General features: G+C 36.4%; 3 protein-coding genes across 3 annotated transcripts; 2 read left to right on the forward strand and 1 right to left on the reverse strand.

The window, feature by feature from the left end:
* The first annotated feature begins 6,855 nt into the window (after window positions 1–6,855).
* Window positions 6,856–8,811, forward strand: LOC129921489 (uncharacterized). The gene has a single exon (XM_056003334.1). It carries the CDS (start codon window positions 6,856–6,858, stop codon window positions 8,809–8,811), a length of 1,956 nt encoding a protein of 651 aa, XP_055859309.1.
* A 147-nt stretch (window positions 8,812–8,958) lies between these two features.
* Window positions 8,959–10,395, forward strand: LOC129921497 (uncharacterized). The gene has a single exon (XM_056003348.1). The coding sequence runs from the start codon at window positions 8,959–8,961 to the stop codon at window positions 10,393–10,395; it is 1,437 nt and encodes a 478-aa protein (XP_055859323.1).
* Window positions 10,396–10,512: 117 nt separating this feature from the next.
* Window positions 10,513–13,889, reverse strand: LOC129921503 (uncharacterized). Its single transcript, XM_056003361.1, has 3 exons — window positions 13,571–13,889; window positions 13,173–13,528; window positions 10,513–10,548 (listed from the first exon to the last, which is right to left on the reverse strand). Exons 1-3 carry the CDS (start codon window positions 13,887–13,889, stop codon window positions 10,513–10,515), a joined length of 711 nt encoding a protein of 236 aa, XP_055859336.1.
* Window positions 13,890–14,726: the final 837 nt, after the last annotated feature.

Below are 14,726 nucleotides of genomic sequence, written 5' to 3' on the forward strand. Positions count from 1 at the left end.
TTCTATTTTTTCTTTGCTTTTTTTATCTAAAACTATTAAAACTTAAAGTAAATTACTAAAATTATATACTTACAATTAAAACTAAACTTATTATTAAACTAACTATAACTAAAAAATAAAACGTGAAATATTTCACAACAAAAAAACGTGTGCAGCATTTCTTTTTGGGAGTTGTGGAAATCAACCGAAAAATTCTAATCAAGGCAAGTGTCGCAGTTCAAAATTTGGTCCAGTCGAATCGGATTCCACGTGCGGAAAGAAATCCACACATTGCTCAGCCATCCGAGCACATCGTTAAGATTTTTGCAATCAATCAAGCGTTTTAATATTGGACGCACCATATCGCTACGATTTGCAAACTTTTTGGCGAAAAATCGTCAAAAAATCGTGGTCAGCGTCATCGTGGTCGTCTTCATCATCATAGTTGTTGTGCATTGTGGCACATTTTTGGAGTCCTGGTGCTCTTTCATCATCGTCGTTGTGCATTGTGGCACATTATTTGAATTTTGGTGCCTTTCTTATCATCGTTTGAGTTGTGGCACATCCTTTTTCATCGTCGTGGGGCGTGGTGGCGCATCATTTACAATAGTTGTGCATTGTGGCACTTCATATACATCGTTGTGGAGCGTGGTGGCTCATTATTTTCATTATTTGTGCGTTGTGGCACATTATTTAATCGTCGTTTACAAGTGGTACATCAAAACCACTACTTTTAATCGTATTTGTGCATTGTGGCACATTTTTTGATCAACGGAGCTAACTGTGATTCAGTACCGTTACAGTCACCGTTATTTTGCATCGTATTTGTGCATTGTGGCACATTTTTGGATTAACAAAGTGAACTGTGACTCATCACTGTTACAATCTCCGTTATTTTTCGCCGTGTTTGTGCATTGTGGCACATTTTTTGATCGCTGGAGTGAACTGTGACTCATCTTCACTGTTACAGTTACCGCTATCATCACGCCATCATCATCACCACCCCACTCATCGTGTTTAAAGTCACCACTCATCTTTTTCGAAATCATCAATCATCATCTTTAAAGTCATTATCATCATTTGCGAAGTCGTCATCATTATCATCATCTACAAAGTCATCATCATCATCTTCAAGATCATCAGTATCATGTATATCATCAAGCATCATAAAATTTAAATGTACAAGGTACTTTATACAATTATATACTTCAGTGTTTTTGTAGAAAACTATATTTTTTGCATTATAAATTTTTATATTTAATTTTTCACATATATTTTGATTCGTTTTCATTTTTTTATACGTATTTGGTATCAATATCGTACAATTCACTTATTGCAAATCGTATCTATCGATTTTTTAAAATCATTTTGTTTTTGGTGAGAATCTTTTTAAACGCGGGTTAAAATTACATAGTTATTATGTCATAATGAGTTTGCTGGACGATTTAATTTTTGCATCCGATCAATTGGTTGAATTTTATGCGGCCTTTAAGGCAAAACCAGCCACAGCTCATTCGGTTTCGTTGCTCGAAGCATTTCAAAGCGAATTAAAAAGTTTATGGCAAGACGTTAAGTTTGCATATGCGCGATGCATCCGAGGAGACGAAGATCTAAAAGATTCACTATGCGAAGTTAAAGCAAAATATCAAAGTTCCTCTTCAACGTTCTTTCAATGTTCAAGTGACATTGCGGATTTATTGAAAGCACTTAATGCAAATCCTAAAGTTTCTAACGATCCAGGTGTACAAAGCACTCTTCCAAACAGTGAACATTCCCACAACATAAAAGTCCCTGCTTGCGATACGCAAGATATTCATGGCAATTATTTAGAATGGGATATGTTCACTGCTGTTTATATAAACCATTCAAAGCTTAGCGATGTACAAAAACTTTTTCATCTACGGTCTAAAACAAAGGACGCAGCTTTTAATATCGTAAATAAATTTGGTTTAACCGACAATAATTTTCACTTGGCGTGGAATGCTCTAAAGGAGCATTATGAGAACAAACGAATTTTAGTTAACAATCAAATACAGATTCTTTTAAATCTAAAACCTATTTCTTTCGAATCCGCAAAGGATATTAAAAATTTGCAAAGTCGTACGATATCCAAACCGATGAGTGGAATGCAATTATTACCTTTCTTTGTGCATCTCTTCTCTTAGATACGACACTTAGTCTATGGAAAACATCTTTAAGCAAACCAACCGAAATTCCTTCATGGGAAACCATGGACACTTTTTTAACAAATCGGTATCGTATTCTTGAGAGTGTTTCTGAGATGAAACTTAACTCTCATAACAAAACATAAAAATGTATCGAGCTACAGAGTAGACGTGTTATTTATTGGCTGGCAAAGTAATCAAATTAATCAACTCATTTTATATTCGATTGTACTCGATTGAACCATATAAATTATCTGAATCAGTTTTCTATCTAAACAAACAAAATCAGTGACAGTGACACTAAATAAAGTTGTTTAAATCCACTTTAAATCAAAAAAAAAATTAATTTACATTGAAATAATTTTGTTAAATTCCCTTGGTTTCCTTACTGTTCTTTTTTTTCTCTTGCTCATACCTTAAAAACATGTCGCACACAAAACGGTCGAGATCTAACTCCCCGTCGAACCTCAAGTCACCTGCAACATCACCAACTTCATTGCAACAAAATTCCAAAAAAGTTGCAATAGACGAAAACATATTGGGAACAATAATGGGCGAGAAACTCAAACCTCAAAGTGACCTCATAATTTCACTCATAACAAATAAATTGAAGGAGAATAATGAAATCTTGAAATCACAAATGGTAACACAATTTGCCGAATTAAAGGAGTCGATTTCTGACATTAATGTAAGAGTAAATCAGCTTGAAAATAATGCATCTACTTTAAATAGTCAACATAAGACCGTCAAAACCGTTATTAACGAAATCAACACCTCTCTATCTAATGTACACAAAGCGCTGGCCGACGCACAATCTCAAATCTTGGATCTGAACTCTCAAATTAACACATTCACACTAAAACAAGAGGAAATGGAAAACAAAAATGTTTCACGCGATGCCATTTTATTTGGAATACCCAATATCACAAATGAAAACATAAAATCATACTTTGAACACATCTGTCAAGTTATAAGAATACAACCACCAACTTAAAAAGACATCTTCCGTACACGCCCGCACCCGAACAGCAGCACTTCCACCACCATCATCATTAAATTCCAATCTGCATACGATCGTAATTATGTCTTAGCATCGATTGCAAAGTTCCACAAAGATCAAAATAGACAATTAAAACTAAGTGATGCTGGATTGGATTCAAACTCGAATATTTACTTGCGCGAGTGTCTAACAAAAAACAATAACAATATTTTGCATACGGCACTTCAGCTAAAAAAACAGAAGTCACTTTTTTCTGTGTTTACTATGCGTGGTAATGTATTTGTCAAACGTCACCAAAACGAAGATGAAATTAAAATCGAAAACATCGCCAAACTTAACGACATTGCCAGCCTACAATCATGAATTTTGCAGTATTATTTTTATTTTAAATTTTAATCCAGTTGTTGTCAAACTTTTTCTATTAATTAATTTTAATACATTTTTTTTATTCTCTTTTTTTTTTCTCTTTTTTATTAATTTCATTTTAATTTCATATAATTCATTTAAAATATTGTTTAATTATTACATTTTTTTTTTTTTTAAATTTACATTTGCTAAAAATTATTCTTTAAGCAAAAAGGTTTTAAAAAACAATTTTATTTTTATTTTAATACATCTCCATTTTATACTTTACTTTTTTTATTTACAGTTTTTATATTCACTGTCCTTCATGAGTTTGAGTTTGATGAGTTCTTTTCTGAACCTTTTATCGACGCTTTCCCTTCATGTTATGTCTTTTCCTTTATTTTTATTGATTTACAACAAAAATGCAGTCAACTTATGAAAGAGGAATTTCAGCGAGTGGATCTAATCACGGAATCATGCGTTCGATGTTAGATGTTTTTAGCAAACAAAAGAATGGACTTAGGGTATGTCACTTAAATACTCAAAGTTTAGCTCCCAAATTGGATGAGTTCAAATATTTGTTCGAAGGCTCTAAAGTAGACATAATTTGCGTATCAGAAACTTGGTTTTCTAACCAAATTGAAGATGTGTTGTACAGGGTTCAAGGTTATAGAATTTTTCGTGGAGACAGAGTGGGAAGAGTGGGTGGTGGTGCTGCAATTTATGTGAAAGAGGGAATAAAATGTCGTTTTAAATGTGCATCCACAGTAGGTGGTTTAATAGATTATGTTTTTGTCGAGATCAAATCAATACTTGGAGATCTTCTTGTCGGATCTGTTTACATACCCAACAAGAATATCGACCCAAATCCAGTTTTCGAACTTTTAGAGTCAATTTCATTGTCGTGTCCTAATATCATAATAGGTGGTGATTTAAATAGTAACCTTCTAGTAGAGAGAAGTATAATTGATAGCATGAGTACACTTAATCTGACCCCGGTCAATGTTTCCAGCCCTACTCATTTTACCGCCGATTCAAGTACTCTATTAGATGTCTTTTTTGTTAGTAACTGCAATGACGTACTTTTTTATAATCAATTAACAGCTCCCGGATTTTCTAAACATGATCTTCTTTTCCTGACATACAATTTCTCGGTAAACTATTCAGTTCCAAGTTTCCAATTTAGAAATTTCAATGCAATTGATTACAGTCAATTGGAAATAGATACTCGAAATGTCGAATGGTACAGTGTGTTATACATGTCATCGACTAATGATCAAGTAAACTTCCTCAACACGAACATACGTTCTCTTTTTAATGCACATGTACCAATTAAAACTAAAATTATAAAATATGGACTTCACCCATGGTTTACAACCGAAATTCGACTTCTTATGGAGCAACGTAATAAAGCCTATAAACTTTGGAAGCGATATCGGTTAGACAGTCACTTACAGTTGTTTCGATCTTTACGTAATAATGTGGTACAAAAAATAAAAACATCTAAAAAAATATTTTATAGCAACAAGTTAAGTCCATCGCTTCAAGGTCGCCAGCTCTGGAAAAACTTAAATGATATAGGAATCGGAAAACAAAATTATATCCCCGATGAAAACCTGGACTTAAATGCACTCAATCAAAAATTTACTAATTCTGCTTTACCTACTGTAAGTGTAGATACGACAGACTTGCCTCTAGTTAACTCCGCTGTTCCAAGATTTGAGTTTGAATGTGTAGATGATGTTGAAATTCTTTCTTCTTTGATATCTATTAAATCAAATGCAGTAGGCTTTGATGAAGTTCATCCTAAATTTGTAAAAATAATTTTACCAGTCATTCTTCCATTTTTAGTTCATGTTTTCAATAATATAATAACATCTAGCTGCTACCCGTCCCAATGGAAAATCGCTAAGATACTACCTTTTAAGAAACATAATAGCAATGATTACAGACCGGTTTCAATTCTGCCCTTTCTTTCAAAGGTTTTTGAGCGAATATTACAGAGGCAAATAAATTCACATCTGCGTTCAAACTGTTTGTTGACTCCAATGCAATCTGGGTTTCGCAGACTCCACAGTTGTATAACTACTACAATCAGTGTAGTAGATGACATAAGAGAGTCGATGGATGAAGATAAGGTAACATTTTTGGTTCTTCTCGACTTCTCAAAAGCATTTGACACTGTTGACCATACTAAGATGTGTAACAAACTATCATCTCTGTTTAGTTTCTCGAATTCAGCTGTAACTCTTATGTCATCTTATCTAAATCATCGAAAGCAAGCGGTTTCAGTGAAGAACAGTACATCTGATTTTCTTTGCACCACTAGGGGAGTCCCCCAGGGTTCAATTCTGGGGCCAATTTTATTCTCGATGTATGTGAATGAACTTCCTTCTAAAGTGTTATCTTCTGTCCACATGTATGCTGACGATGTCCAACTTTATAAAAGTTGTCCTTTAGGTATGATTGAAGATGGTGCGCATGCAATAAATAACGATTTGGATAGTATTTCGACCTGGTCTGAAGAAAATGGATTGTTTTTGAACCCTTTAAAAACAAAATGCTTGGTTATTAGCAAAAAGGTGTTGGATCTTTCCTACTTTCCTGACATTAATCTTTAAGGTTCAAAAATAAACTATGTTGAAAAAGCAAAAAATTTAGGAATAGTGTTTAATAGAACCCTTACAAGGAATGACCACATTAATTCTACAATTGGCAAAGTTTATGGTGTTTTAAGGAAACTTTGGATGTCTCATAATTACACTCCACAAAAAATACGTATGTTGCTGGCAAAAACGCTCATACTTCCCATTCTTTCTTACGGTTGTGAAGTTTTTAGAAATTGCGATGCATCTAGCAAGAGAAAACTTAATGTTGCGTTTAATAATACCGTGCGTTATGTGTTTAATCTGAGACGATTTGATCGTGTTTCAAACTATTCGAAGTTAATTTTAAATATGCCATTTGATCACCTCCTTGCCTATAGGGCATTGGTTTTACTTTCGAATGTGATTGAAACTCGTCAACCTAGTTATTTGTTTGATAAGCTACGCTTTGGATCCTCTAGCAGATCTCATCAACTCATTTATCCACGATTTACATGCTTAACATCTGAGCGACAATTCCTAGTTAGCTCTATTCGCCTATGGAATTCTCTACCAGGGCAAATACGGAGGTGCGGCGGGACTGAGAGATTCAGGATCGAACTTAAAGCTCACTACTCTAATTAATATATTTTTTTTTTTTTCTTCTGGTTCCGCTTCAAATCTTTGCAATTTTACTCTCAAGTCTAACTTAAATAACTTTGAAATAGAGACTCGAGCGTTAGTTTTGAAAAAACTCACTAGTAATCTTCCAGCAGTATCAATGGATCTTGATCAAACACACTGTAATTTTAACTTTCCGTTGGCAGATCCTTTCTTTTACCAGAGTTCAAGTATTGATATGCTCATCGGAGCAGATCTTTATCCAGATATAGTTTTGGAAGGGGTGAAGAAAAATGTTTTAAATTCTTTATTAGCACAAAACACAGTTTTTGGATGGGTTTTACTCGGTCCTTATGACGATATTTCCATTATTTCAAATTTTTCCACTTTTGTCTCGTATAGTGACGAGCCTCCACCAAGTCACTGTATTGAAAGATTTTGGAAAATCGAGGAATTATCTCAAATTTACCTACTTTCTCCATCCGACCAATATTGTGAAGATTTATATCGAAGTACAACTTTTCGAGATGCAACTGGAAGATATATTGTTAAATTACCCTTTAAGAATCCTACGGAAGAACCGCAGTTGGGTACTTCACGTTTCAATGCAATGAAACAATATCTTCGAAACGAAAAAGGTTTAAAGTCTAAGCCCATTGTTAAAACAGAATACGATAGAGTCCTTTCTGAGTATATTGAATTAGGTCATATGTCATCCACGCCACCTTACGAGTTGTGGAACGATGGTTGTGTTCAATCTTTCTATATGCCACACCATGCTATTTTTAAGCCCCAAAGTATCACTACAAAACTGAGAGTCGTTTTCAACGCATCTTGCTCATCCTCCAATGGCAACAGCCTTAACGATCTTTTGTATCCAGGTCCCGTTCTACAAAGTGACATTACGTTGCTCCTTCTTAACTGGCGTTTCTATAGATACGTTTTCAACGGTGATATTGAAAAAATGTACCGCCAAATTGGTATTGATCCTGATCATGCACAATATCAACGCATTTTATTCCGTCCCAATGGGGATCAAAAGGTCGTCGATTATAATTTAAACACTGTCACCTTCGGAGTAAATTGCGCTCCATATCTCGCAATACGCACTCTTCATCAATTATCATCCGATGTTGAAAACAGTTTCCCTTTGGATATTTTATCAGCACGTAGAGCACAGACGGAACTTATAACGGCTCTGCGATCCGCTGGTTTTTATTTAAGAAAGTGGGCAGCTAACGATTCTGAATTATTAAATCACATTCCCAGGGAAGATCTTTTAAACAAAGATTTCTTAACTATCAAAGATGACAGTTCAACAAAAACACTTGGTGTTCAATGGAACGCCTCCACTGACACTTTTTCCTTTTCAACCAACCCACAAAGTTTATCCGTGGTTTCTACAACCAAACGCGATGTTTTATCAGCCATCTCAAGATTGTATGATCCTGCAGGTTGGCTTGCACCCGTTGTTGTAACTGCGAAAATAATCATCCAACAAATTTGGAAAGATGGAACTGAGTGGAAGCAAAATCTTAAGGCTCTCACCCATCAAAAGTGGAAATCTTTTATATCCGATTTCTCGGAAATAGAGAAAATCACTATTCCTCGTTGGGTGGATTATTCCCCTTGGAAAAAAATGCAACTTCACGGTTTCTCGGATGCCTCCGAAAAGGCTTATGCGGCCACTGTTTATGTTCGGGTCCGTCATGATTCTTCGTTAGAATCTCATTCATTATGGGCCAAATCTAAATTTGCGCCTGTTAACACACTTTCACTTCCTCGCCTTGAACTCCAAGGTGCATATCTTCTGTCACGTATGATTCGAATACTACTCAATCAATTTGATTTTTTAAACAATATCCCTATTCATCTGTGGACTGATTCCACAATTGTTCTTGCGTGGCTTAGCAAACCACCAAGTACTTGGAAAACCTTTGTTGCTAATCGAACTTCAGAAATTATAACGAACGTTCCTGATGTACAATGGAGTCATGTTCCCTCTGCTGATAATCCCGCCGATTTGGCGAGTCGTGGTATCTCCCCTGGAGAACTTAAATCAAATCAATTATGGTGGACCGGACCTAATTGGTTACAAGAACCAAAATTAAGTTGACCCTCCCTTCAGGAACATGATCCTCCGGATGAATCAGTCCTTGAACTAAAATCAATTTCAAAGCATGTAAATGTTGCACTGCAAAAAATCGAATTCGAAAACAAAATTTTAAACAGATTTTCTTCATGGCATAGAGCGCTCCGTGTAATGAGCTATGTATTTCGTTTTCGTGAAGCCGCTCGTAAAGTTCCAAATAGAACCGAATATCATACGATATCCCTTTCTCATGAAAGTATCAAGTCTACAAAAACAAAAATTATCCAATTAACTCAAAAACAGTATTTTGGAGGTGAATATTTTGCCCTCGTTCAAGTAACAAAAGTACACTCAAAAAGTAAAATTTTATCACTTAGCCCGTTTCTTGACTCCAACCAGGTAATACGTTCTCAAGGTAGACTTGCATGCTCAACTTTATCATACAATGAAAAATTTCCTGTCATTGTTCCCTATAAATCTTATTTGTCACATCTTATTTTGTCTTATATTCATCATTTGTCGTTACATGTTGAAATCCAGTTGATGACCCGTTTGGTGCGTTCCGAGTATTGGATACCCAAACTATCAAAACTGATCAAAGACTTTATTCGAAAGTGTAAACCTTGTGTTTTATACAAAAAATCTGTCCAGGCTCAATTTATGGGTGCCTTACCGGCAGAAAGAACAGTTTTAAGCTTACCATTCACCAACACTGGCATTGACTTTGCTGGTCCATTCACAATTCAAAACTTCTACGGAAGAAAATGTCGTCTAGAAAAGAGCTACGCATATCTCTTTGTCTGCTTTGCCACAAAGGGTATTCACTTGGAAGCAGTCAGCGATTTATCCGCTGCTGCATTCTTGGCCGCTTTTACACGCTTTGTTTCCCGTCGTGGACTGCCGGCAACAGCGTTTTCCGATAACGGAACAAATTTTGTAGGGGCATCTAAGTTGCTTATTTCAGATCTTCAGAAAGCTGTTCAAAGTTATCCTGCTGACTCAGCACCCAATTTTTCAAAAATCACTTGGAAATTTATTCCTCCTGGCTCCCCACACATGGGTGGTTTGTGGGAGGCAGGGATGAAAAGTTTCAAAACTCACTTCAAAAAAATAGCAGGCAACGCAAAATATACCTTCGAAGAATTTTCGACCCTACTTACTCGAATCGAGGCATGCCTCAACTCTAGACCTTTAACTCGAATGTCTGATAATCCTGAAGACCTACTTCCATTAACTCCAGGGCACTTTTTACAGGGTGGTCCTCTACTTAGTCCCCCTGAGCCTTGTGAATCTCAAAAGAACATTTCCTTTATGCGAAGATGGAACACTCTCAAAGTTATTCATCATAAATTTAGTTTGCGTTGGAAGGAAGAGTATTTAAAAGGGCTCATGAATCGCTATAAATGGAAATATCCTCAAAGGGATATCGCAGTGAATTATCTAGTCGTTTTAAGAAATGAGCAGCTTCCACCGAATGAGTGGCGGCTTGGTAGAGTCTTAAAGGTCTACCGTGGTCCCGATGATAGAGTACGCGTTGTTGATGTTAAAATCCAAAAAGGGGTTGTTACTCGTTCTGTCGTCAAACTGTGTATTTTGCCTTCGGACTGATTACAAACAAAAATAAAATTAAAACACTTAACTTTGAATTTTTATTATTTTGTATAAACGTATAAAACACTGATTAATGAATTTTATCACTTAATGGAATTTTTTCCCAATGAACTGCTATAAAATATATCTTGTATAATCCATTTTCTTTTGCTAAGTAAAAAATAATATGTAAAAACTCAAATCATTATCTTCAAAAACAAAACAAAATTTGAATTGTTCAATTTGGATACATTAATTAATTTTGTAATGTACAAGTTAATTTCAAGTCAAAACTATGAATTAAAACATATAATACTATAAATTGATTTTAACTTTATTGAATGTACGAACTTGGTGGTTGTAATGATCGAATTGTGAACTTTCTTCTCTTTACAATTGCAAATAATATTGCAAGGCGGGCGGTAATGTTGAACTACGTTCTAACTACGTTTTAACTGCGCTCAACTACGTAAAAAAAGTAGCGAAAACGAAACTGCAAAATGTAACCGTCTTAAGGACATTGTGTTTGCACCTTGGATTATTCAATTCAATTCAACCAGTTTCAAGTTCCATTCATTCAAATTGCTTCATTCAATCATTCAACCACCACCAACTTCACTCAAAGCTGTCATTCTTTATTCATTCTTTTTTTGCAATCAGTCGAGTCCAGTTCTCCATTTTTACTTTTTTTTCATAAAATTAATTAAAACCTAAAAACTTAAAGCTATTGAAATTTCTTATTACTTATAAACTAAACTTATAAACTAACTATCATAGTATACTTAAATAAAACGTAAAATATAAAACAAACAAATCTTGTGCAACATAATTTTCTTTGGATACGTAGAAGAATCATCTAGTCGGCAAGTGTCGTCGATTACCAGTCTTAAGCCAGAACTATAATTGGCGGATGGAGTCGGACGCTAATGTCAATTGTTGTTGTATTTCCATAATGTCGTTTTCCAAAATTCAAGGAGTGACACTCCTAGCTATATAATCACTCCAAAAGGAGTGATTTCAAATTCCAAAATTGAAAAAGGAGTGAATTTTTGGAGTAAATTCTTCGCTCCCAAAATTTTGAAGGAGTGACGGAGTGATTACCAATACTTCTACATTTGACTTCATGGACTGCTTGTCAAATTGTTGGGTGGTTGTTTTAACTTTTTTTTGTGAAGGAAATTATATTTATTTACAAAAAAAAATCAATAAAGTATTGTAAAAAATCACTAAAAGTGAATTTAAAAAATTGTGTTATTATTTTATTGATTATTTCGTATTACAAACACATGTAAAGCAAACGTCAAATCACTCCACTTGTCAAATTCTTCGTGAACAAATTCCAAAATTGCACGAAAAAAGAGTGATTCACTCCCATAATTTTGGAAAACGACATAAGTTTCCATCCGACGAGTGCGCTCGCAACCGCACTCGTCGGATGGAAACTTATGGAAATACAACAACAATTGACATTAGCATCCGACTCCATCCGCCAATTATAGCTTTATTTATAATTATATTATGTCTGTTCCAAGTCTGTTCAAGTTCTGTTTTTTGAAGATTTACCCCCAATCCACAGTTTGTTACCCATTTTAGTTGCTTATTAAGAGCAGTTTGCATTAGTTCTATTATAGTATGGAGATGTTTTCCTGAAACAGCAATGGCGACGTGTCGTCAGCGTATGCAATCACTTTGAATCCATCTACTTCTAGATTGACTAGTAGTTCGTTAACCACTAAGTTCCACAGGAGTGGGGAGAGTACCCCTCCTTGTGGTGTACCTTTACTAACAGATCTTCTTGCTGAGAAATCTCCTAGAGTTGAGTTAATAATTCTGCTTTTCAGCATAAGGTCTATTAGCTCGCTCAGTGAGCTATCTACTTTAAGGCTCTTCAGTGCATTTGTGATTGCTATGTTGCTGACGTTGTTAAACGCGCCTTCAATATCAAGAAATGCAACTAAGGTGAACTCTTTGTGATGGAGGGAATATTCAATAGTGCGCACTACAGTATGTAGTGCTGTTTCAACCGATTTCCCTTTACAATAAGCGTGTTGTGCTGTAGATATAAGATTGGGATCTATGACATTACGCAAGTGGATATCAATCATTCGTTCTAGAGTTTTAAGAAGGAATGATGATAAGCTGATAGGTCGGAGGTGTTTCGGATTGACATGAGGGAATTTGTATGAATACAACTTTAACTTCTCTCCATAGGGCAGGGATGTGTTTCAAGTTTACACATCCATTCAGAATTATCTCTTAGATGGGAATTAGAATATCTGATGCCATTTGAAGTTCGGCTGGTATTATACCTACCATCTGGTCCAGCGGATTTGTATGGTTTGAAGGCGTTGATGGCCCACTTTAGCTTCTCTCTTGTAATCAGACCGAGATTGTTTTTTGAATTTGTGTCTGGCCCTGATGGGTCGACTCTGTTTATGATGTTTGAGATACTTGGAAAATGAGTAGGTATCTAGTAGCAAATTGAGTGATTCTTCACAGGAGTTGGTCCAGGCCCCGTTATTTGTTTTCAAGGCACTGGGCATTAAAGGGTTTGTTGACAGAATTTTTCTTAATCTAGAGGCTTCTGAAGAGTCTTCTATTTTTTCACAGAAATTTCTCCAAGAAGATGTTTTACATTTTCTTAGCTGTTTTTTGTAGACTTTCAGGGATTCTTTGTATAGGTCCCAGTCTGAAACATCTCTAGTGGATTTGGCGAGATTGAAAAGTTTTCTACAAGCTTTTCTGTGCGGTTCTAGCCCTGAGTTCCACCAGTGTGGCTTCTGCTTTCCTCGTACTTGTATGAGTGGGCAGGAGTTATTCATTGATAGGTTAAGGGCAGAAGTGAGATCATTGACTTTGTTGTCGAGATCGATTGTATTTGAGGGATAACTTAGAAATTCGGGTTTAAGTAAGCTTTTCAGAGTTTCCCTGTATTTTTGCCAGTTAGTTTCGCGATAGTTTCGGAATGCTAACTGTTTAGTAGTTAAATCATTAAGACTAAATTGGATGTATCTATGATCAGAGAACGAGTGTTCTTCAGATACTTTCCAATTTAAGATCCTTTGATGAATCGAATCGGAGACAAGAGTATTGTCTAGTACTTCTTGTCGGTTTCTGGTAACGAATGTTGGTTCATTGCCAGTATTACTTACTATCAGGTTAGTACTCAAAATAAAATCAAAAAGTGACTCACCTCTATCATTCATGTCGGTACTTCCCCAGACCGTGTGATAGGCGTTTGCATCGCAACCAATTATGAGGCAGATCTTTTGCCTTTCAGCATCGGCTACAAGCCTCCGTAGTTTTTCGCCAGGGAGAGGGCCGAGATATGCCGACGCAATCCAGATTGTTCCTTGGTCAGTTTGCAATCTGACCGCGGTTACATTTCGATCGATGTAATTAGGGAGTAAATATACATTAGTGTTACTTCTTGCTAATATGCATGATCTGGGTTCACCTTTGTCCAATGCATATAGCAAGTTGTACCCAGGAGTCCTGAGTCCCTGAACCATGGATTTGCAGATCCATGGTTCCTGGACCAGCACCACGTCTTCCCCATTCTTGTGGATTCGGAGAAGAACGGAGGCCGAAGCCTGCTTGGAGTGGTGAAGGTTAATCTGAACTAATTGGAGCATGAATGCTGCTGTTAGTAAGATCAGCCCCCACCACCGTAAGGTCGAGGTCTTGTTCGGATTCTGACTCAGAAGATGAACGTAGGAGTTCATCTTCACTGAGTAGAATCTTGTTGAGATAGTCCTCTGTTTCCATCTCAACATCGGAACTATCTGGGATTGGAGCCATTATGGCTAGCGTTTTAGAGCCCGAGGGGACCTCCTCAGTTGGGGAGATTACCGGCGTATCAACCTCCATTGATGGAGGGTTGATATTTAAGGCAATATCTTCTTCCTAAGAGAGAACCTCAGGTGCCGGAAGTGCTGGAGGTGCAGCTTTTGCACTCTTCTTATCTTTTTTGTAGATCCTTAAGGTTGTGGAAGTCCATCCAAACCTTATCTGACTTTGGTTCGCGGCTAGGGGAGTCAACGACTCCTTATTGATGACAATTATTGCTGATCTATAAGGGCCCGTTGGTTCCTCCAGCTTTGCGACTTTCCAGTCGTGAGTGGGTAGGGATGGATTTCCAAACTGGATCATTTTAAGTACAGTATCTTTGCAGGCTAGCTCAGCTGGGATACTGATGCGAGCTCTAGGTGTGCAAGGAATGTCTTCCTTTGCCACAACCTCTAGCTTGGCATCAGGCCATAGCCCCTCTAGTCTGCTGATAGCAAGCTTATATAGATCACATGATCTCTTGTCACCGAATGCGACGAGCTTGACGCGGCCTTGGTGCC

Source organism: Episyrphus balteatus, chromosome 1 (assembly GCF_945859705.1).
Source record: "Episyrphus balteatus chromosome 1, idEpiBalt1.1, whole genome shotgun sequence".
Classification (NCBI taxonomy): Eukaryota; Metazoa; Arthropoda; class Insecta; order Diptera; family Syrphidae; genus Episyrphus; species Episyrphus balteatus.